The following is a 24,905-nucleotide window of genomic DNA, read 5'->3' on the forward strand; positions in this document are numbered from 1 at the left end:
AGGCTATATCTCTTATACCTGCTAGAATAAAAATGCTAAATACATTTTTCCAGTAACATTCTCCTTTTTTACTCTTTCAGAAAAGTCTTTGCAATACAATAAATATGAGTTTTCTTCACTCTGTGAAGGAGACTGAGGAAAAAACACAATTATTTCTGAAGTTCTGTTGCCAGTAGTACTCTAGCTCTGTGCACATGACCTTATTTGATGCTTGTCCATGCCTAGCAAGGCCGAAGTGACTGACATGTTTACTGGACTGAGTGTTTGTGTATACCAGGATAAAACAACTATATGTTGAATAGTTATATATTATGTTATTCAAATATCATCAGGCAGAGTTTTCAGCTAGATCGTCAAGAGGCACATGATAAAATGGCTTGTTTCAGACAGATGATGACCTTAGAGGGTGCACTGATACCAAGCATAACATAAATAAGAACAACTTTTTACTGTCAATTATGCAAATATGCTCATTATGCACAGTTTCCAGAATATTACCAGAAAACCTCCACTTCTTGTGAAGTTCATGGATCACATGCGTTTGTGTTTTTGATGTATGGTTACTTTCGGTAGATGCAGTGTAATTATGGAAGATGAGGCATGTCTCAAAGTACAGCTGCAGTAGCTGACACAATATGCAGTGTATACTGTAGAGTTAGAGTAAAAGGCTTTTGGTTTGGAGAAATTGTCAAAAGGCAGGCACATAATTGGCAACAGGAATTCAGGTCAACAGGTAAAGGTAGTACAAAACAAACAAGATGCTGAAATCGTCTGGGTACGAAGAGCTGAAAAAATATATTCCATATCTTGTCTGGTATACTTACTCATTTGGCTCTGCACATTTGGGCTATTGTTTTGGAAACAGAGTGAATCCTTTTCCTGCAAACTGCATTTTAAGTACTTTGGCGTGTGAGTTTGATGCAATAACATTTGTAAAACTCTCAGGAGCAATGCCACGGCTCGACAGATGAGGTTTAAACGCTTTCTGTTCAGAAACATATCTAACGCTGACAGTCAGCTGAACATAAAGTAACTGCAAGAATGCAGACAGGGTTGATGATGTAAAGGTCACAGAGCCGCTCGGCTTAAATGTTTGGTGCGAAGGTCTAAAATTACTGTAGCAGTAAAACAGTCACCACACAAGAGCTTGGCCACTAATTGTCAGCGATTACTAATACCTAATGCCAATAACTTGTTGTATTGTCACAGAAAGTTAACTGGATTTGCATATTGCATCAGAAATATAATGAATAATTAATAAATAGTTTCAGTTATAAGACATCTAAATATGTTGGAAACTTGAGTAGGTGGATTTGTTTATAATTAACTATGTTAAGCTTGCCTGGCTAATTAAATTCAATTATTATTATTGCTTTTTCTCTTTTCTCAAGTAGAGAATATGACAGACATTGGTCTACGCGACCTGCTTTTAAGTTACCCATTATAAACAGATTGTACTGAAAGTCCCGAGGTCATATAAACCACCCATGTAAACAGAGAAAACGAGGAAGACAGAAACTCTTGGCTTGCTTTTCACACAGAGTGTCAAGAAATAATTGTGAGGGGGCAATATGTGCATAGGTGCAAGCGTACATTGTTGTATAGTGCTGCATACGCATGTGCACCGGCATATGTTGGCAGGTGCTCAGCCATGTCACTGGCGCCAGGCTGTGTATTCACTTTGAAGAGCTTTCTGCTGAGTAGTTTCGCATACAAAACAGCTCCGGACGACGGCGCCTTAGTAATTAAGGCCTAAAGCAACAGCAGCAAAGCCTCCCTCTTGTTTTACATTCGCTCGTTTTGCTTCAGAGTCCCGCGGTTTTATCTTTAATGCATAATGTCGTCCCAAGGAAATCTGGAAAATCACTTTCTTTTCAAATAAAATGTCCCACGTCTGTTCTCCTGCATTTACGGATGCATTACAGTGGATATGTGTGTGTTGAAAGAAAAGGATGTGAGAGCTCCCATATGGAAAAGATATATATAAATCTTATAAAGTTTGTATCTGTCTTGTGTGAAACTTTTATGAAAAGCATATAAGTGTGAAAACAGATATAAGATCCCTTGAAAAATTATACAATGAAACTTGTATGTTTTGGATACTTACTAAAACAATGTATGAAAGTAATGTGAAAGTGGCCACTTTCATGAGTAAATCATGTAAGCCTTATATGATTTACTCATGAAAGTGGCCACTTTCATGAGTAATCACATATAAGTTTTTACTATTTCTTTTCTGTATGGGCTGACCTGCCTAATGGATTTAGTGACCTGCGTGTTTTAGGAAGCTCAGGCACTCTAGCTCTTCCACCTTGCTCATCGGTCTCTTTTTCTCCCTTTCCTTTTTTTTACGCCTCTCTTGTCTCCCTCACAGTATTCACATGCCTTTCCACTTTTCTTTTCTTTTTTGTCCACCAGCAATTGCTCCAGACTTCTCCCAGAACTTGTTGAAGGCCCAAACTTTGGCCCGACAGGGTGGCGACGTTCTAATCGAATGCAAGCCCAGGATGTCTCCTCGAGGCATGATTTCATGGCGGAAGGGAAAGGAAGCCCTGAGAGAGAGCCACAGGTAACAGGTTTCTTTGTGTTGAGCTGTAAGTGTATTGAGTGGGGGATCACTATTGTTTAGCTTTTCTGCTTTACTTGCAGAATGGTTTTTTATCGATGTATTCAATTTTTCCCTACTTGATATTCAAGTGACAAATAGCAAAGAGTAAAATCACAGTGTGACACAATGCAATTTGAATTGCATAGTGTGCTCTCTCCCTGCTTTCTGTGTTTCCTTCCTGAACTCTGTTGTAGTCTTCAGGCTGTGCTCAAAGCTGAGTTTCTGCACTGTTTACTTAAGGTAATTGGGCATTCCTAGACTGCGGCACTTGGATCGATGCACTGATCCATCAGCTCATTAGCTGCATGTAAGGCCTGGAGGGTCATTAGAGCACAAGTTAGACGATGAGCCAGACCACCAGCGAGACACGGAAGGAGTGAATCCCCAAAAGGACGGATCAATTGACGGCTGCTGGACATACATTCTTTTATGATAGTGTTGGTGACACAAGGGAAACCAGCTATACAACTTGTTTTATTAAAAGTCAGGTTAAGTACAGATCAATGTGATGCCGCTGTGTGCTGGAGAGCATAAGGCAAAAGGAAAAACAAATGTTAATCAGACAAGAAGGAAAAACAAGTCTTCCCCTTGAGACATAATACTGGCTAAGGTAGAAGTAGGAAGTAAAGTTAGTGACTGATGGAGATTTCTACTGTTTGCTCACACAATGCAGCAAATGGATGCATGCAGACATTCACTTTTCCTCAATAATGTGTTTTTTGGGGCAAATATTTTAGGTGTACTGCTTTAATCTGCCATTGTATGATAGTAAATCACTCGCTCTCTGTTTGACAACATCTGTATTTTGAACAGCAGTGCACCAGCAGTAGGTAAAGCTCGCCTGCTGGCAAATCCAGTGATGTAGCAGGGGTTCACATTTCTCTCTTGACATGGGATTAATTGTTCACCTGGCCCAGCAGCTTTTCCACATCTAACCTCTGGGATACCCACTGACACTGCAGTGGGGGGTGCCGGAGGTTTTGTCATGTCTCGGCTCTCTGCTGCAAGAGTGTAGGTTTGGAAATCATGGGGTTCGATTTCATCACTTCAGAGAAATATTTTATTTGCAGCAGCAAATGGTTGCAAATGGCTGATAAATATTGGGACCAGCTTGCAGATTTATCACCCTCTTAAGTATTGAAGGAAATTGCATCCATACTGCATTATCAATTGTACCTATAAAGGCCAGATTTGCCCTGTGGGATTTAACGTTAGAGCCTTGCCCTGAAGTGGGAAAGATGCATGCAAGACGTTAGGTTCTGACATTATTGCAACATCTCTTGCAAGCCTATTCCCTTGTTCCTGGCTCATTAGCATTTACTTTGCTCCACATCGAAATGGGGGCTGTTACCAATGCTATTACAGCAGTGGCACAACACTAATCCATCCCACTGGCTCAACTAAAGTACCCATAATTCCTTCTAATCTTCCAGGGATAATGTTTTCAAGGATCTGGAGTAGGAGAAAACAAATCAACTAAGAACAATGCGGGATCTGATTAATGAAATCATGCAGGGGTGATACCTACTCCAGCTCGCGTTCCTAGTATTCACAGTATAACGAAATAATTTTATAACAGGGTTTCTGTGCACTTATGTGGAGAACTTTGAGGTCAACGATAAAGTGCTTACCTTAATTTAATTTCAGCGCTGACCACTGCCAGCTATTGCAAAACGGATATAGGAAATAGCTCTCAGGAATATTACCTTTAGATTGAACCACGGTGCTTAAGATCGTTATGCTAAACGGTAGTATATGTATCACTTTATCATGTAATGGCAATCAATTTATAATCCTAGTACTCAAAGAGCTTTCCAGCTGTGTTTCCAGAATGTGCTTCACTTGTGAGTGACACAAGTAGTACCCAAGTATACTGCAAGTTCGTAGTAATACGCTGAGTTAATTATGCAGCGCTTTTTAAGTTGGCTAAAGTAATGTTTTTCATTTACAGCCTCTTGATTTTTGTTGCACCATGGAGAAACAGTGCAGGCTTTTAGATCACAGCCAGAAGCTCACTTTAACACCAGCAAGAAAGGTTGAAGTAAAGTGTCTGTTTACTATATCACACTGCTCAAGCTTTTATGTGCCCCACAAATTTCCCCAGTGCCTTAATTGCTCCAGGGCAACCTTTTAAAGGAAGGGGAACCAAGCAAAAGCATTTCAGGCTGATAATTCTCCTTACATCTTTATCCCACACCTTTACTTTGTAGCTTTGGTGAAGACGAGGCCTGACATTGTCTGCTGCACTGTTTAATGGCAAGTGTTATCCGTGTGACATCTCATATCCATAACTCTTTGTTATAGCCCATTACAAAGGAAAGCCCTCAGTTCAGTTTGGAGAGTACACCCCCAGCTCCGTGGGGAATGGGCACCGTTGAAGGGGCTAATGTATTTTAACTCCTTCAGCCTTTGATGCGACACAGGTCATTTTAAAACATTTTAACGGATCCACGTTGCCTTAAAGGGACCTTTTAAAAATCAGCGTTTAAGCTCCCGTTTCATACCAGTTATTTCTGAAAACCTGGCCTCTAACCGTTACTCCATAATGTGCAGTTCAGTTGATGATGTGGGAGCTTCTAGTGTGGGTTTGCAGGGCAAGACATTTATTGACAGGATAATTGATTTGTAAGGATACAAATATGGTCAGAAGATTGTTGAAAGGCAGTATCAAAAATTGTTGGGAGATAATTTAATCAAATTGTCATGACCTTTCCGACCGAAGAAATAAACCGAAGACAGATTTTCCACTGCGGTTCGGCTTTGTAAAAGAGATGACGCCGAAGGATTTTCTCCTTTGCATCCATCAAAAATGTCAATAACGCATTTTGCCTTCGAGCGCTGAGTGTTTGTTCGGCGTTGTAGTCTCTTCCTTTGACAAATTAGTTTTCAACGCAGAAATCCTGACACATGGCAATAATCATGTCTTCCGTTTTGTCAGTTAAACCATCTCATCCCAATCTAAGTGTAACATCTGTTTCACATTAGGAAATTTTAATTTGTGCTCATGAGGCTTAATGAGTTTGTAATAACTTTGACAACACCCGAACAAATTAGTTCAACCAGCAGTGGCTGTCTTGCACGACCGAGAAAGTTGAGTTTTTTTATTGTCTTTTTTTTTTTTTTTTTACAGTTTGCTATTTTATTGAAGACTGCAGGGACTTTTTCTATATAGCTTCCCCTCTGGGATGATCAGGGCTGGTGGAGACAGTGTGGACATTTCAGCAAGTCACATTCAGAGTGACAACTGAGAGATAGCTTTTTGTAACAAGTAGTTTGTCATGCTTCTGTGCTTAATTTCCTTCTCTCTACAAAGTACAACAGATAATGAGCGACAATTATAAATAAATAATGTAAGTTTACGCCTTCATTATTTTCTGTGGAAATCAAGATAAGTGAAAAACAGCAGATATCCTCTTTCTCTAATCATGGCAAGCTAAGTGTCTTGAGTAAGCAAGGCATGTGATAAATTACATCTAGTAATTAAAGGAAAATCAGAGATGGCAGTGGAAATGTGTTTTTTAAAACCCAGCAGAAAGGTTAGATGCTAACTGTAGGTGCTTTGCGACATATCAAACCAATCTCGTGTGAGTGATATATGATAATGCCATGATGAAATATGGGTTTTGAAATGAATGGTTGTGTTGCCCTGCATGCTGAACACATGAATAAATCCTTTTAGCTTTTAATCTGAGCATTTGTTCTCCAGCTTGTGGCCAATTTTTTCTTTTTTTTCACCAAGGCAAAAGGGTGCATTTTTGGCATCACAATAAATAGAATGAATCAAACCCTTTTATTTCATTATTTTGTACCTCAATCACTTGCGCGGCCGTACTTTTCTAAAGTGTTTGGTTGCATAAGGCGTTAGTGGATCTCAACAAACAAGTTTCCCACTTACATGGTTTTTTTCTCCCTCTTTTATCCTCCGTCCTTGACTACATTCAAACACACCGTAATGTGGCAAGATGAATTTCGTTAAGCCTATTTTGTAACATGTTATTTGTGCCCACATTTTCAGTGCATATTCAAGGCCTTGCTGACACCGACATGCTTTTAAGACCTGTTTTCGAGTGTTTTTAGTGCTGCTGGAGTGAGCGGCAGCATTTTTGTGCTTTCCTTTTTTCCCCATTTCTCAGCTTTCCATGCTTGTTATATGCCAATAAGAGCAGAGAAAATATTTCTTGATTTCTTTGATTTCTGTTTACAGTTGGTTGGTTTATAGTCAAAAATTAAAAGCATCTACTACTACCAAAACAGCAAATAGCCACCCCACAATAACAGCGACAGGTCGTGCAGGCACTGTTAATGCTAGGTTCCTGCTTATGTAAAAGCACTGAAAGGCTAACAAATTAATCAGATAATGAACTTGATGTTTTTATGCATTTCAAATATACAGCATGTAAAAATGTGTAATTAACTTTTGTTTTACCCTTTACAGAGTTATGGTGTTGGATAATGGAAGCCTGCGGATCTCCAATGTTAGTAAATCGGATGCTGGAATGTACACATGTGTAGCCAGAAACCAGTTTGGAGTAGCGAGTAGTGCTGGCAGCCTTTTGGTAAAAGGTAAATAATTGTTCCCTATGCCTAAGCACACGAACAGTGTCTATGTCCCCCCCCAACAAGTATTTCATTAATGAGTTTGTTAGCTTTTGTTTGTTGAACCTGTTTGTATTTGTATTTTCTTCAGTTTTTTCCATCTAGCCTTTGCACTAAAGTAAAGCATTTACTTTATGGAAAAACCTCAAGCGAATAGACGTCTGCTTTAAAGCTGTGAGACACAGTGTTACTCTTTAGATGAGCACTGAGCATCACTGCAAAGCTGAGGACCAAACAGCAAGGCAGAATTCCTGGTGAACTGTATACAGTCCAATTAGCTGATTGACGGTGGCTGGAGGAATTGGAACATGAGGCCCATTGAATTCTTGCACCATTATGTTTAATTCATACTTTTTTTGCAGAGTGGCACGTAGCCATGTTTAGTTTGTTGAAGATTCCTTTCCCTTTATTTCGGGCACTTTTGCCGAGCAAGGAATTTTCTGGGTCTTTCTAAAAAGCAGAGTCAACAACACTGCTCTATTAAAATGCCTTTTGGTGATTCCTCTTCACAAGTACTTTAAATTGCAAATTGCTTTGCAAAGAAGCCCAATTTTGCTGTCTTTTTCCCCCCACAGCCTCTTTACACATAGCAATGAATGCAGTATATATATGTGTGTGTATGTGTGTGTGTGTGCATGTGTGTGCCTGTATGTGTTTTCTGTCTGTGAAAGAAATTTTATTCACAAAAAATGCAGATTTATGATATTAATCAGTAATTATTCTATAGTAATGCTTAATTAGTTAATTAATATATGTCCAGATAATTTGTTTTGTGTTTTGGTTTGGTCATTTTTAGGGTTTTTTTTTGACAACCAATGAAAATACATGAAATGGCAATTTTATAGATCCTCTGCTATATTTAAAATCTCGGTGTATTCAGTTATGGAAAGCAGAACATGCTCCAGTTCCTTACATTTGTTATTTCTGAAACATTCAATTAGTACAAAGTTGGAATCATTTTTATTTTTATAAAAAAAGAGTCTCTCCTTCTCTGCTTTACAGAGGTTCATGCTGAGCTTCAGTTCATTGTTTGGCTGTCAGTCAATCCACTAATCACTCTGCATTACCTTCCCAGCACCAAGCAGCTGAAAAACACTGTTAGTTACCAGTTAAGGATCCAGTCCTGATGACTGAAAATGAATCCTGGACTTTATCATCTGCCCACAAATACAACTGCGCATTAATAAATCTTTGTGTGTAATTGCTGGATGGGTAAACAAGCAGCCTAATTAATTTTCCATATCAATATGAAAGGTGTTCCATCTGTGTGTGCTTTCTATCCTCCTGTCTCCTTAATTGCAGATAATTGGCTTTCACTTGGCTGCTCAGTGGTAAATCATTCCTAAGATTTTACCAGGAGCTGATGGCTGATGTTCCACTTCTGGGTTATTTTGACTCTATTGAGCCTCAGTCGTGCTGTTTAGGCTTCAGCACCTCATAATGTTGATATTCAGACGGATCTCTGTATTTCCTATGCTAATTCGAGCCGAGACGTTGAATTAATTTCTAAACTTATCAACCTTCCTCATGAGCGTTTGAGAATATACTGATTTTCGATACGTTTACACACTCTCGATTACCATGTGCAGAGCACACCGATGGAAACGAGGCGGCCGGTTTATGATTTTCCTTCCATTTGTAACAGGAAATAAACGTGACACTTCGGAAATCGGAAGCAGAAAGTTTTGCTTCACCTATTTTGCATCGAGAGCCAAGCTTTCCCAAGAATCACCTGGAATATACTTTCATGACCATTCGGTTCTCCTAAGGGGGTGAAGATAAACAAACAGCCTTGTTTTGACAGAGAGAATATAGACCTTTACTCCTCCTGACATGCTGCACTGGCTTGCCTGTCCATTAGATGCTTATGACATGAATGCATAATTCACATTCAGCCTGGTTTATGGTCCTCTCTACACCGCACTGAACCACACTCTGAACTGCACCACAATCCCTGCCGCTGAATGAGACGGCAAGCTGAGACGACCAAAGATTATGTTGATGCGCATCACACCGGGGATGAAATAGGATGGCTTTTTGTCTCACATAAACAGAGCTAAATTGCAGACTCAGAGCTGACCTGCCATAATGGTGTTTGAGTTTTCTTTGCACTTGTTTATTTTACTTCTTCTCTGTTGGTTATTGATATTTAAGACCATGGTCCTGTTTTTGACACAGGGATCTAAATTATTTGAAGTATAAATACATCAAATAGGAAGGAGGTATAGGGAAACTAGCAGGTATACATGGAATGGTAAACTGGTTCTCTGTGTTTACAGACGCAACTGTGATTACCAGTCCAGCAGGTCATCTGGATGTGACTGTAGGTGAGAGCATTGTCCTGCCCTGTCAGGTATCGCACGACCCAACTCTTGACCTCAAGTTCACCTGGTTTTTCAACGAGCAGCTCATTCACTTTGGAAGCCACGGAGCTTATTTTGAAAAAGTTGGTGGGGTAAGTACAACTCCGGGTCTGAAGGGAGGTCCAGGCTGTGGCTGGAGGGTAGAAAATGATGGAAGCACGAGCTATCGGCTAGAGGCTGAACACGAACATCCCCTTTAGATCACAATCATAATGTGAGCTTCAGAAGCCACGCACACATATACACACAATTATCTGATTTGAGTTGTTTAAATGATGTTTGACGTTCATTACAGAAGCACTACAAAACAGATGAAGCACAGATTTCCTGCCTAGATGTTTTAAACTCTTCTGAGATGTAAAACAAGTACTTTTATGTCATCCCCTTCTTTTTATGTTTTCTTTTGACAGCAGTGACTTTGTAAAACTAAAATCAAAAGCATACCATCAGAGGGGGAGTTTAAAGAAAGGCCACTTGGGAAGCATTTCACTCTCTATATAAGAACAACATTCTCTACATACTAATTTTTTTATTACAGATGAAAAGCTACAGATAATTGAACCTGGAAATATTTGGACATTGACACGGTTTGGGTCATTTTAGGTCTGTGGTGAAATAAAAAAGATTTAACTGAAGTGAGCACAGACTTTTAGCTTTTATTCAGAAATATCAGTGAAATGTTTAGGTTCAAAATTAATTCAGCTGTGCTTATCTTCTGTTGCATCTTATTGTAAGCATGCGTCACACTGCTTCCACTGTGTTTCACATAGTATCATGTGTGTTTTGGAGTCTTCTCCATACTTTGTTCATCTGTTCATAAGATTACCTTAGACTTGAGAGAGCATCTTTGTAATGTTATGGGTTTACAGCAAGCCTTTTCAATTCTAGTACTACCTTTTACCTGGTGAACGGAATAATGAAGGAGTCGTTAACATTTCCAGCTTCTGAGTTGTACAAATGTGTTTGCTTCCTTGAAAAAAAAGTTAGACGCATATTGAAGAATCTTTCCTCCAAATTCAATATGACTAATCTGAAATTTAAGACAAAAATCTTTACGTTTAGCCATATTCAGCTAGCTAAATTTAGTTGTGGTGGTGTCCAAGTCTACGTATATCCACCTGACTGTGTATAGAGTAATGTGGGAACAGGGAAGTAGTTTGTGATCCATTAAAAGTAACACATTTTTTAGCAACTGTATTCCAGCTTCAGCTTTCACATTTATGATGAATCATGCAGCCTTGATTGTTTTTTTGTGTCTTTTTAATTATTATAACAGAACAGGAGGACGCTATTTTGCTTGTTCTGCTTGTTAATAACACCTCCTACATTGACAAAAGCAGCAACCAAGAAACTCATAATGCATTGCTCAGCCATGTGCTACGTGTGATCATCATCTTTTAATAAGGAAAAGCAATTATAAGGCCCGGGCTTCTTGTTTTTCTATTTCGTTTTTTGCTTTTGTTTGTTTGTTTGTTTATTTGTTTTTGGCATGATCATAAACGACAAGAAACTTTGCGGTTCAATATAGCAAACAAATCAGACTCTTGCATACACCGAATATGCTGACATGTTGTGAATAGTCACGTTACTAACTTACCTCATGTGTTTTGCATAAATGTGACTTTGTGGATATGCTTTATTTATTTATTAATTTTTTTGCAAAGCTGTCTGCCTTTTAATATTCATTGAGTCCTCGAAGAGAGTGAAGCCTCCACATAGAATAAAAGCGAGTCGTGACCTTATCCGTAAAATAAAAGCTTTACAACTGTAGATACTTTAAGATCCAAGTGCTGTTCCACTAAATGTTTGAATTTCAGTATTTGATTTCTACTTTCTGATGCCCTCGCTGACATTTTTTCAGCAAAGCTCAGAGTGAACTGAAAAATGTCAACTGCAAGTCGCTGAATGAGTTAACTGTAAAGTTTTATGTCACACTGTGAGTTTTGTTAACTTGCCAACATTTTACAGCTCAAAGAAAAGCTGTGCTACTTGCGTCTTATAAAGGCAATCGCTTTAAATGAATGGATGTTACTGATAAATTGTGTCACTCATGGAAAAAAGAAAAAGAAATGTTAGCTAAAATGAAAAAAAAAAACATCAGACATCACCCTGTTGTGGGGTTTGACACGGTTTTTATTAATATCTGTAGATTTCAACCTTCAGAACCTCTGAAACAGCTTTTATAAAATCAGTTCATGATTTCCAGATTCCCTTGTAAACCTCTCTGACTTTTAAGGTGCATATTATTCTTTCTATTGACACAAAGTTACGGCCAGACTGAATTTTTCTGATTTTGAATCAAACACAAATTGAAGTGCAGATATTCAGTTTTAATTCAAGGGGTTTATTAAAAGGTAAACATTTAATATGCAGTTTAGCGTTTCTGACGATCAAAAGTAACTGGACCATTGATTGTTCCTTTGATTGATGACAAGCAGATAAAAGGTCTGCTGGCTCAAAATATTGTATTTGCACTTGGTCCTTCCAATATGAGGTCCAATTAGAAGCCAGTGCAAGTGAAGGAGGACTCAATGGGCTGAAACAAACAAACAAAAGTAAAAAAAAAAAATAACCTAAATAAATTTAAAAGGAGTAAAAACTTTAAATGTGGCACATTCATGAAAATAATAAATGCACTGGGAAGAAAACATCTAAAATCTCTGCAAATAGATAATGACCCATATTTCCCAATGACTAAGCTGGTCACCTCAACACAATAGATCATGCAGAAAACAAAACTGAAGGCAGAGAGAACCACAAGCATTGGCTGTGGTAACAGTATTTTATGTATGTCACGCTGTGAAACAGCTTGCGAGTCAATTGTCCAGTCTCTGAAGGTCAGGGACAATTTATGAAAATGGTAGTAATTCAAAAACAAACAGTCAATACAATAGTTTCATTAAATGTCTTAGATTAAACTACACAGGCCTTAAGGACACTTTGAAGGTTTGATTTAAGAACCACTGTGGGGGTATATAGAGGTTAAAAAAAGCAGAGTTATTGTCCAAATACTTATGGACCTAAATGGAAATGAATGCTCCTAGCTGCAGCTTTCACAGCCATTTCAGGCACAAAATAAGACCTCCTCCTGGTGTAGCTCTGAATATCTGAGCCTGTGCTTCCATTTCTGTTGCTGGAACAAATACTTTTTAAAAAAAATAATTATTAAATCAAATAGAAGTGAAAACCTGCTGAGACATGATTAGTAATCAAACCTCGGACTACAAGCAAAACCAGAAATCTTGCTTTGTATTTATCTTTTGTATCCATGACTACACTTTTTATGAGTTTTTCTAGCAGTCTCACTTGATATTGCAAGCAAGGTTATCTCACAATAACATTTTGCATACTGAGAGATCTGTGGCCTAATATATTCTTGCCTATGTTATTTTAATAATGGGTATCAAAGAGTGGATGACTTGGAGCAACTGAATTTTTATCTCTTTAAAATGTCCCTGATTATACATCAAAGTAGTTACCAAGTATCATCCTGTTTCACAGTTCCCTACTTTCACAGATAAGACATCAACTTAACATTAGCTCCAACTTTAAAGTTCAAAGCTAATAATGCATTTGGCATTGAATGGTTGTCTGCAGAGTAAATGGAATCAGAGAGAATAAAAGGGACGAAGCTGAAAGAAGCTTTTTAATACCTCACAAATAGGGGTGGGTTTTTATAATCGATTCATCGATTAAAATCGATTCTGGCTTGGATAACGTAAAATCGATTCATTAAAATCCTGAATCGATTTTTTAATATAAATTTATTTTGTCCGAAATGCCAGAATCTCTGGTGACATCTCACAAAATTTCAAGAACCACCAAACAGTAAATGAGAGCAGGTACAGGGATTCTTCACATAGACTTAAACACAGGGCGTGACCCGCGGATCAGAATCAGTTAGATGTCGCCTTTCTCACAGTCGGGGCTGAAAGTGAAAGCCGACAGCTCGCTGATCCGGGTCCGCGCTTTGTGTTCACGCCCTTTATGCGCTGATTCTAAGGCTGTTAGTTTGATCTCTCTCCAAACAATATTGACCGAACCAGCAGCAAAAGAAGATCCAAACGCTTCACATAAACATCGTCATGAATTCACTCTTTTACTGTTTTGCTTCCATTGCGATGCGCAGCTCTCTCTCTCTCTCCCTCTCTCCCTCTCCCTCTCTCTTTCTCTCTCTCTCTCTCGAACAGTTTTGCTTTCTTCATTATTCGCTTGCTTGTTACGCACAAGTCTACTGTTGCTTACAGCGCTGTCGGCCGCTGTTTTTTTCCCTTTTACATTCTTCCGAAAAGAAAACCTCATTTCTGCTGTTCAATACTGAACAAATTTAAACTTTTTAAAATTATTCAAAATGCAAAATGCTTAGCCGTGTCTCTAATAAAACCGCTGTAACGTCAGAGGTAATGTTCATTAATTAATGGTTTTCTTTCGTTTTTGATGTACTGCAGAATATTTTTTATAAAATCCCAGGCCAGGAAAATCACCTACATGTTTTTCTGTGTTTTATCTTCAGCTACTTTGACACAAAGGCATCTGCTGTGATGCTCACAGCTTGGATAAAGTCTTGCGAGTGTCAGCTTCCTTTTTATAGATACAAAAATATGTAAATGTACTGATCTGAATTATATTTCTGACTGTCAAAATTTCCCAGATTTAAATTGAATCGAATCGAATCGAATTAAATCGAATCGTGGATCGAATCGATTCGGGACCTTGTGAATCGGAATTGAATCGATTCTAGAAATCAGTGACGATACCCAGCCCTACTCACAAAGACCTGTGCTCATAAATGATGAAATGATGAAAAGCAGCACTCAGTCATTTGGTGTGTCCCTGGATTCATGTTGTACCTTTTTCCTTCATAATGCAAGGAACTGCCAAAATAAATCACGACAAGCTCTTTTCCTTGATTTTGCAACTTTATAACACAAGATTCTGTGTTATTCCCTTTTTTGTTTTGTTTCTCCCCTGACATCTGGACCAGCAGCGATCGGATGGTGACATTATGATCCGGAATATTCAACTGAGGCATGCTGGGAAGTATACCTGTGCTGTTCAGACCAAGGTGGACAGTATTTCTATTGCCACTGATGTGGTTGTGAGAGGTAAGGGAAAAAAGCAGAAGATCAAACCCAGATATGTTTATTTAATAACTTTTTTCTTTCAGAATTTCCAAACCTGAACCAGGGCATGCAATGCCCTTATCATTGTTATTGTCTAACATTTAAACAATGTGCGTATGGACTTATGTAGTAGTATTGTGTTAGATCCAAAGTACAAAGTCGTTGTATTTTCTTGTATTCTTGCATACTTCCCAGTAATGATTTTGTCTGAACTATTGAGAAAAGTGAACCTCTTTTGGTCGTGTTTGCAGCGAGAGTCTGGGGCTGCTCAGGCCAAAGCTAAAGCGTCACATTTAGATAAATGGAGCTCGTTCATCAGTTCTCCCTCTTACCGCTGCTGAGACAGACCAGCTCTGATTACGATCGCAGCTTTGGGATAACACAGCTGGCTCTGTGACTGTGGCAGCAGCCGTGGATGTGCTTTGGTTATTATTTTGGCTGTGACACATTATGGTTTTTTTTAATGGGGCCAACAGTGACAGTTTAGTAGTTAATTGTAGCAGCTGGACATATTCATATAGTGCCACCATAGACTGAACCACAGCAGCAGCCGAGGTCTGAAGAAAAACCGCATGCATCCACGGCTTCACCTGTCACAGCCAGGCGGAGCAGCTGCAGCTGTGCTCTTAACTGGGGCTATACTGTGGAAGATCGGCCTCTTAAAATGAGAAATGAGCACTACATGCGTCGCGTAAAGAGTCACATTATCTCCTTATTCCTTAGTATTTGCAGATGGTTTTCTTGTAGCTGGCAGTAAATTCTAAGTGGACTGGAAGAGCTCACCAAATGTTCCTGTGGAGCAGAAGGAAATATAAAATGTTCACTGACCTCCATTTCGGAGACACCAGAGAAAAGGAGAAGATAATAGCAATAGTTCACTTGAGTAGCAAACAGCTACACTCACATTAAAGTGAACACATGTATTACAGCTGATTCATGAGTCGACTGATTAGAGATTGAAACAAACTTTCCTTTTTATCGTCTATGTTAACGTACCAAAAATGAAATAAAAGATTGCAAATAATTACTTCTTGTGTGTATAATTAAAGCATTTTTTCCTTTTTTTCTCCCTTTTTCTATCCTATTTATTAAATTGTGCATGCTCTAATTTATCTCTGCAATCCCTGGCAGAGATTCTGGTGGCAGCGCAGCCACAAAAACATCTTGTTAAATGTAGAAAGTCTACATTTTCCAGAAAAAAAAATCAATGTTCTGTTTTTATATTTTTGATACGCATTCATTATTGTGAGTGTTGATTTTGGACTCGGTGTAATTCAGTATTGCACTCGAGCTCCACAAACACTGTCTACTCAGTCTCTCATGTCACCTATAATCTTGAGCTGCTATGTATCAATATATTTGAGTAACCTGTGACTTACTGTCTTTTTAGGTCCTCCAGGCCCCCCTGTGGACTGTCAGGTGACTAAGATGACAGAGACCACTGCCTCTCTGTCCTGGGGTCCTGGCACGGACAACCACAGCCCTATCCTAAGCTATACCATCCAGGCCAGAACGCCCTTCTCTCTCGGGTGGCAGGCTGTTACCACAGGTTTGCTTATTTAAATGTGTTTGTGTGGCTAGAAAGTTTAGTGAAAGGTTAAAAAATGAGCGATGGGGTAACTGGTAGCTGTCCTTTCCAAACTCCACACATAAAATGCAGATAACTAAAACTTCACCCTCTTGGCTAATTATCAGTGAAATCAATGAAAGGTTACTTCTGTGATGTTTTTCAGTTCCTGAGCTGCTGGGGGGGAAGCAGCTGTCAGCCACTGTCACTGACTTGAGCTCCTGGGTGGACTACGAGTTCAGAGTCTTGGCGATCAACAGCATCGGAACAGGAGAGCCCAGCAAACCCTCCAAAAAGGCCCGCACCAAAGACACGCGTATGTATCAGAAGCTCCTTGCATTTTTTCTGATGCCAACATTGGGAAAAGTGGTTTCAGGATCATTCTCATCATGTACTGAATACTTAAAAAAAACCTTATTGTCCTATTTTATTTCAGTAAACTTTCTGCTTCTGCAAGATAAGCATGACAGAACTAATAAAATTACTGATGCCTGGAAGCTTTAGTACAACAGTATTGAAAAGGAAAAAGAACTCCACTTTAGCACACTAAACAGCAGGGCTGGACTGACACATCAACACACTTTTTGCCAAAGTTTAAACAATAAAGTAGTTCAACAAAAGTTGAACTTTTTGGAAGGTTTGAGTTCCGTTACATCTGGATAAAACTATAACAGAATTGCATTAAAAGAACATCATACCCGCAGTCAAACAAGGTGGTGGTAGTGTGATGGTCTGGGGCTGCTTTGCTGCTTTACCTGGACAACTTGCCGTAATTGATGGAAACATGAATTCTGCTCTCTAATAGAAAATCCTGAAGGAGAATGTCCAGACATCAGTTCATACCTTGAAGTTAAAGCTCACTTAGGTTACGTAGCAGGACAATGATCACAAACAAACTGACAAGTTCACCTCTGAATAGCTCAAAAAAAGAAGGCTTTGGAATGACGTGGTCAAAGTCTGCACTCAAATCAGATTGAGTTGCTTTGGCATGATCTCAAACAGGTGCAATGTCAAACTTGTGAAGTACTCTTATAAGTCTGTATTTAAGGAATTTGCAACTTTTTTGAACACGTTCGATATCAAAACCTGTTTCCATGCTATGTTATTTCATGGTGAGAAACAGAATACTGGGTGTATGTGTTGGACATGACTATCTAACCCTGTTCGAATCTGTTAGTTCCCAGGTTAACTCCAGCAAGGGTGAGTGGTGGTGGTGGAGGACGTTCAGAGCTGGTCATCACTTGGGAGGTAAGCATGTATTTAAATGCATTTAGGAAAATGTTATTTAGAGTTTGTTGCTGTTGTCGTTGTTAACATCTGAATGTAAAGTAAAGGTCAAAGTAAGAGTGAGGTTGCAGAGGGCAGTCAGACATCAGCTAAAACAAAAGAATTAAAAACAACAATGTTTTCATTTTTGTTATTTCCCTAATTTACATGCGCTGGTTTTATCTCAGCTCATTGTAAGTCTCTACTGCTGTTTTGCTCCCCTCCATTGCCCTTCGCTTGACTTTTTGCTCAAAAACTTTCTAGCTTGTAAACAGAATAGAAAAGAGGGTGAGGTGTGGCCTGTGGTGTGACATCCTGTGGTCTTGAATTTTGCTTATTGTGCCTTTAACCAGACAGGATGATCATTTCGTGCAAAGTCTTGCATGTACAGTAATGCCCTCAGCTTCTTTTAGGTTTTAATATCTTCGGGATCATTCATGCATTTCTCTCTTGAGTCATTGCTCTGAGTCATCTTGTACCTTCTTAGCCTGTTCCCGAGGAGATGCAGAGCGGCCCGGGCTTTGGATATGTGGTGGCTTTCCGCCCACTCGGGGCGCAGGGCTGGATGCAGGCTGCTGTCACGTCCCCAGATGCTTCTAGATATGTCTTCAAGAATGAGAGCATCCCTCCCTTCTCCCCTTATCAAGTCAAAGTCGGGGTTTACAACAACAAGGGAGAAGGCCCTTTCAGTCCTGTGACCACTATCTACTCAGCAGAGGAAGGTGTGCACTCCTAAAGCACAAACACTGTGTCAGTGATCAGAAGCACAAATACTACATTTTCTGACAGACTTTAGTCTTTTTGTCACATTTTAATATAATATAATTTGAATATAATTCCAAGGATGTTATTGCTTAAAATAAACACTGTACTTCATAACACTGGTTTCTGGTCCTAAACATAGACTGTATATAAAAGATGGAATGATCTTCCTAGTCTAAAACACTGTTGAAGCAAGTTTCCTGTTTTCATAAAGAAGTTTAAAGTAAAATAACCTCAGTTAACACTTTCCTAATAAATCTATGGCCTCATTCATTAAATTCAAGCCTTTATGAATACAGGTTCATGCTAATGTAGTAAATCATGGCTCCATTGGAGGAGAAATACAATAAGGCAAGGAACGATTTAGGGCATGACTACTTGACTGTCCGATATGTATCTGGAAGCTCTGCTCTTTATCTGTAATATCTGTTTTAAAAAAAACAGGGCTGATCAAATCACACTCTCACAGTCCCTGATCCTGAGTCCTGAGACGGCTGGTAATTTACCTTCATGCATCTTTAGCCTAATTGCACATTTTGTCATGAATATTTAATGTAACAGGACACTACACCAACTATTGAGATTTGAGCATCATTACTGGTCTTTAACATCATTTCGGCTGATAGACCATTACCTCCAACAGCCATCCCTAGTCTTAGTTGGTGTGTAACTTTGGCACCTACACCCATACACATACACAAACACCAGAATAAGGTCATTTTATCTATAAAAGGCGGCCAGAAATAACTGAAATGTAATTATGTTTTCGCACCCAAAGTTTGTCAGTCACACAGTTAAAGAAGAAAAATCCTTTCCTCTGTGCTTTTCTTTTCTCTCTTCTCCTTCCCATCAACCCAACAACCGGTCGTGGCAGATGGCTGCCCCTCCCTGAGCCTGGTTGCGCTGGAGGTCTCATTCTGCTAAAACAGAGTTCTTCCTCCCAAGCGTCGCCAAGTGATTGCTCATAGGGGATAATCAGATCATTGGTTTTCTCTTTCTATTATTATAGGATGTTTACCTTACAGTATAAATCGACTGCAGATGGCCGGAACCGGACCTACATAAATGAAATGGAGATGTATGACAATAAATCAAGGAGGAAATGCTAATGATGTTTACATGAGAACATTTCCCATATTATTACATTAACGTTGGTATTATGGTCTGTTAAAACCACAGGGTAAATTTATCGCTTCTGTATATTCATTAAGCCACACAGTGTCTATAGGCTTAATAAATCCATGTCTTCCTCTCTTTCCCCGGTGCCCCTGGTGTCTGTGTTTCAGAGCCCAGCAGAGCTCCAGGGAGGCTCAGGGCTCGGAGCGTATCAGCGACCGAGGTAGAGGTCACCTGGAAGCCACTGCCCTGGAGCAACAACCGCAGACGCATCCTAGGCTATGAGGTCAAACCCACACAAGCCCACACAATAGGTCTTGTACAAACATGTTGGACAGCACCAGCAACACGAATAGCTAGTGGCAATGTATCTGTTTTTGATTTTTGCAGAATAGCGTTGTGACCTTTTTGCATTAGTGTTTATATTATTCATTTATGAAGTAAACTGCAGTATATGAGGGCCCTCTGGCTTTCATGCCCACAGAGAATATTGAGTAACAAAATAGATGCAAGCGTAATCCGTGTATTCTATGTGTGTGTGTTTAGTTGCAGTACTGGAGTGAGAAGCAAAAGCAAGAGGCAGCTACGGTGATCAGGACAGCAGGGAATAAAACTTCAGTACTCATCAGGGATCTGGAAGGCAGCAGTACCTATTACGTGTGTCTGCGGGCTTACAACAGCGCTGGAGTGGGCCCACAGAGCAACATAGTCAATGTCACAACCAAGAAACCGCGTAAGGACTAAGATACTGAAGGCGAATGACAGTCTTCTTTTGTGTATTGTTTTTCTTGTTTTTGTTTTCTTCTTCCTTTTCTTTTGGCTGTAGCTGCATGGTCCATTCAGTGTATTGGATTTCACCAGTAACTGAAGAAGGAACCATTCACTGCAAAACAATGTGGCGCTTTCATTTGTGTCGCTGTTTTTTCACCGAATTGTGTTTTATGTTGTCGAGACTTGAAATGCGTTAAAGGCTTTTCTCTCACATAAAAAAAAAAACATTGTTCCAAACATCTAAATATTTTTGGTGGGTTTTACGGTTTTCTTCTCGCGCACATGGATACGCTGCTTCGTGTCCTGGCATCTTACTGATGCAAAGAGCGTGAAAGTAACAGACGTCAAAGCAGGTGTCGGCGTAAGTTTCTGCCACACCGTGTTATTTATGTTATTATGTTATGACATCTATACTTGAGTCCCTGTTTGCCGTTTGCAGCAGTGCATCTCATGTCATGTGAATGCAAACGTTTGAGAAAGAAGCAAGAAAATCTGAAGTTGTGGATAATGGTTTAAAGCGTTAATTGTCAGACATATGTCTTTAATCTTATGCTCACATGCGCAAATAATATAAATCGCCGTATTCTCGTTATAACATGATACAAATCTTTCATGGCTTTTTGTTACTTCCCCATTAACTTAAAAAAAATAGGATTGTTCTCACTGCTCACTCCTAACAGTGGGATGATAAACTGATAATGAGAAATCTCCTTCATGCTGAGTTGGTTCTAGGGCTGAACGATTATGGAAAATAATCTAATTGCGATTTTTTGCCCCAATATTGCGATTGCGATGCGATATGCGATTATTTTTTAAGGTCTTTGTCTTCTGTATTATTAAACAAAGACAAGCAATACATCATATAGTATGGCCAATACTATATTACATTAATTTTAAACTTCTTTCCTGGAAGACAGACCTCTGTTATGATGACATGAGGTGATGCATGAATTGATGACTGACATTTTTATTTAACTTCTTCAATCACAACAGTATATTTGAACATACACAATAGTTTATTTTTAGCTTACAAACATCTGAGCATAAAGTGCTGACAAGGAACCCTGGTGTAAACATTAAAATGAAAGTCAGTACAATGTGCAGATTGCAGAAATATACATAAAAAAAATCAGTGGCTTTACCACACTCAGTTTTTCGACATCTGTGAACTACTAGACAGTCATTCAATTAAAAAATAATATTAAATAAATAAAACTAATAAATAAAAAATACACACATCTTACTGATCTCTGCAGTCAGTAACATTACACATAAAGTGCAAACATAATAGCAATTGTATAAACACACACAAACACGCCTTTAAAGTTTAAAGGCGTGAAATTGGACGGTCTAGCCTTCTGAATCAGAAGGCTAGTTCTGATTAGCATCACCGCTGTCTCGGTGGAGTTTATTAAACTCGGCCGTCTGCTTCTTGCTATCTAAAATATAACCAGACACTGGCGTAAATTCTCGACTGTCTCATACTTCTGTTTAATAAGTTTTCTGTTTGACGTTTAGTCAGCTGTGTGAAAACCAAGGAGGAACCCACCCGGGGGATTAATAAAGTTTTATTTTATCTAATCTAATAACTTTAATCTCAGCCAAACCGATTTACTCACGAACAAACAAAACACTGAAAAAAGCCCAACAATAACATTTTTAGGTTGTCTAAGTGACTTATATATTACGTTTAACCCGAGCAGCGAAACTCCGCAGTGATCTGAAAATGATGTGCCGGGAGTTGTGCCGTTCTCGGCCGCATCAGTAACCCTCGAGCTCCCGGCTAGCTGTCGAGCTGGTGGGTAGCAGACGCCTCTGAAAACGTCGAAGCACTTTTGCAAATATGGGATATCTTGATAAACCGAGCAGATATTTGATGTTTACACAACTACTTTCTCGCCTGAAAATATTTTAAAAGTTTATTTTGTGACCCAGAAAGATTAGTATGAGTAATTTTAAAACTTAGTAGCGGCCGCCATTGTTGGAAACTGGAGTTTGGCTGGGCCGCGCTATGAATTCTGGGATATGGTAGTAATTTGGACAGCCTTCGGCGCGTCGCTGTGACGTAATCGGTCTACAAATGCGGCCTCAGGAGGATGCAGCCCATGAATTTGGACATGTCCAGAGTATAATCGCAGCCTTTGCGGTTAGAAAATTGCACTTGATCATGTCGCGATATTATCGCAAATGCGATATATCGTTCAGCCCTAGTTGGTTCGTGACTGTTTATCGACTTGACAGCCTCTTTTTTTCTTCTCCCTCTTCCCCTTACCCTGCTCCCTGTGTCCTCACTCAGCACCCAGTCAAGCCCCAGTTAAAATTATGTGGAACACTTCCAACTCCAAGGTCATCCTGAAATGGGACCAAGTGCACGCCCTGGAGAATGAGTCAGAAGTCACAGGATATAAGGTAAAGTTTTACACTTCCACGGTAGACTGCCTCAGCAAGAATCAATTCAAAGCTGACAAGTAAAGGGTTTTATAGATAGTAACATAACAGAGAATGATAGACTGTTACTTGGTCCATTTGCTTCATTAGAGCACGCTGTTATTTATGAACACACTGGTTGTGCTGATGAACTTCTCAGAGTGTTATTAATAAATGGGAGCCTCATTTTATCCCCTGCATTGGTGTAATATTCTGCAGCATTTCAGTTTAACCTCGGAAGTCCTACACAAATTGCCTCCTCGCCTTAAACCAGCGGTCCTGTGATAACCCAAACACCCACAGCACCCATTATTTTTAGCCACATAGTTTAAACTGTACAACTGTTCTGAGCGAGTCATCTCAGGAAAAGCATGTACGAAGTAAAATCTTATTGGCGTTCATCTTCCCGTATTGTGACATTTAACTTGCCACTGCAGCATCAAGTGCACAATAGATATTATAATAACTGCTTCAGGGTTTTTATCTTCATCTGTCTTTCCAAGTGTCACTTGGCTTGTAAATGTAAATAAATAGGAGCACGAATTTGCAGCCTCCTACGCTAAACAGGCGAAAAGTGTGAAGACTTGGTCTTAGTCGCATTATTCCCGTTACAAGTGAAGTGAAAGTGGAGAGCTTAGCGTGCGTTAAAATGGGCAGATGCATCCAAACCGCAGCTGAAAAGTCAGGACTGAAGATTTCTGGCAGTTCTGCCTTATCTCTACTGAGCCCTCTCCTCCAAGAGTCTCGTTCTTGTTAACTTTCAGATACTGCTCACTCCAACTTGCCGAGCTGCAGCTCACACTTAGATTTTCCTGTCAGCGCGCTAGGAAGGAAAAATAAAACACTCATATGTCGCATTGTGAGTGCCTTCATGCCACGCCACACTCTGTTATCATCGTTCGCACTCTGTTTCCTTCAGGTGATGTACAGCCAGGACAAACACAGTCGTCCCAACGTGGTGGAGACCAACAACACCTCTTTGGAGTTGTCGCTGCCGGTCAACCAAGGCTATGTAATCCAAATTAAACCTTTCAGTGAGGGAGGTGAAGGGATCAGCAGCCGCCAGATTACCATCCCCAAGATAGCAGGTAGGACAGTCCTGAAACATTTCTTTCTCTCTTTTTGTGAGAATGAATATATTCAAGCTGGGGTTGAGACATACAGAAAAAGGCCCTTGCATATACCTGTGCACGCTCAGGAAAGAATTATATCCACTTTAGCTTTTCAGCACCCTTTTCTGAGTGGAAGTAATTTAGGTCCTCTAGTTTCGCTGCAGAGAAACACTGTGACAGCACTTCTTTTGATCAAGCCGTGCGAGTCTAACAATGCACATACTGCAAGCCTGGCACTTGTACAAACACACCCTGCAGCTGCATTAAATAGATAAATTGTTATCCGAGAAACTCTTTTAGGAAGCTTTTTTTTTCCCAAATTAATTGATGTAATATTAGTCTTCAAATAAGTAATTTCCTCTTTCACATTACCTCTAAAATAGTCTCTTATCCGCAGACCGGGAGACATACTATCAACAACATAATGGTCTCCAGCATTCTCCAAGTATGGCCAGGAGGTTGTTTGAGAGTGGATGTGCCATTTGGATCAAACTATGTGTGTTGCTGTTGCCTGCCTCAGTAGTCCAGCTCTTTGAAACTCGGGTCGCCCCCATAACGGAATATGTTATACTAGTGCCATCTATTGATAAGTGCACGCACTCGCATCTCGCATCAGTTCTTTGTACTTCAATGTAGAGCCGTTCTGCTCTGTGATAATTTATCACGTAAAAGTCTGCACTCAATGACCTTCTAACATTTTTTCATGCGTTTCTAGACCACGCCAGACTTTTTAAATGCAAGACCAAGCGCCTGTTGGATTTTGATTTGATTGTGTTTTTCAGACGTCATAGCCGCGGGAGCAGCCTCGGAGTTCTCGGCCTTCCCCACGGCCAATCTTGCAGCCCTAATCATCACAGCCAGAACGCTGCTATGACAAATGTCTGCAGGAACCAGGCTCTGCAGCTGCTTATTAAGAGGAGAAAAAGCAGGTCAAAGACAACAACAGGCTGACAGCCACATTCCCACCTGCTCCCTTTCCTGCACTACTGTGTCTTTCCTCTTCTTTCTACAAATATCGCTTTGTGGGGAAGATTCTTTTCCTCCACCTTTCTAAAGTGGTTACTGAAAGGAACTGGCTCTTTCATAAGTTGCTTTTATGGAACTGAAAGGACACTGTGGCTCGACTGCAGTCTCTTTGAAGACGTTTTTTTTTTTTTTCACTCACCTTCTTTCTAACCAGTGGATGTTCTCGTA

At 39.7% G+C, this 24,905-nt stretch overlaps 1 protein-coding gene across 1 annotated transcript in view; it reads left to right on the forward strand.

Annotated features, from left to right (window-relative positions):
• The window catches only part of cntn3a.1 (contactin 3a, tandem duplicate 1), a 91,773-nt gene extending 66,905 nt beyond the window's left edge, over window positions 1-24,868 (forward strand). Inside the window, exons 11-23 of the mRNA XM_085393419.1 lie at window positions 2,419-2,569; window positions 7,044-7,171; window positions 9,484-9,659; window positions 14,555-14,672; window positions 16,081-16,239; window positions 16,424-16,573; window positions 17,435-17,505; window positions 18,011-18,245; window positions 19,572-19,687; window positions 19,948-20,134; window positions 22,469-22,581; window positions 23,519-23,687; window positions 24,494-24,868. Coding sequence (XP_085249545.1) covers window positions 2,419-2,569; window positions 7,044-7,171; window positions 9,484-9,659; window positions 14,555-14,672; window positions 16,081-16,239; window positions 16,424-16,573; window positions 17,435-17,505; window positions 18,011-18,245; window positions 19,572-19,687; window positions 19,948-20,134; window positions 22,469-22,581; window positions 23,519-23,687; window positions 24,494-24,585 — 1,865 coding nt within the window. The 3' untranslated portion in view covers window positions 24,586-24,868. The remainder of the gene's footprint in view (window positions 1-2,418; window positions 2,570-7,043; window positions 7,172-9,483; window positions 9,660-14,554; window positions 14,673-16,080; window positions 16,240-16,423; window positions 16,574-17,434; window positions 17,506-18,010; window positions 18,246-19,571; window positions 19,688-19,947; window positions 20,135-22,468; window positions 22,582-23,518; window positions 23,688-24,493) is intronic.
• The last annotated feature ends 37 nt before the right edge of the window (window positions 24,869-24,905 follow it).

Source organism: Rhamphochromis longiceps, linkage group LG20 (genome assembly GCF_057381845.1).
Source record: "Rhamphochromis longiceps isolate RC_006_pf linkage group LG20, R_longiceps_female_GT1.1, whole genome shotgun sequence".
In the NCBI taxonomy this organism is placed as follows: Eukaryota; Metazoa; Chordata; class Actinopteri; order Cichliformes; family Cichlidae; genus Rhamphochromis; species Rhamphochromis longiceps.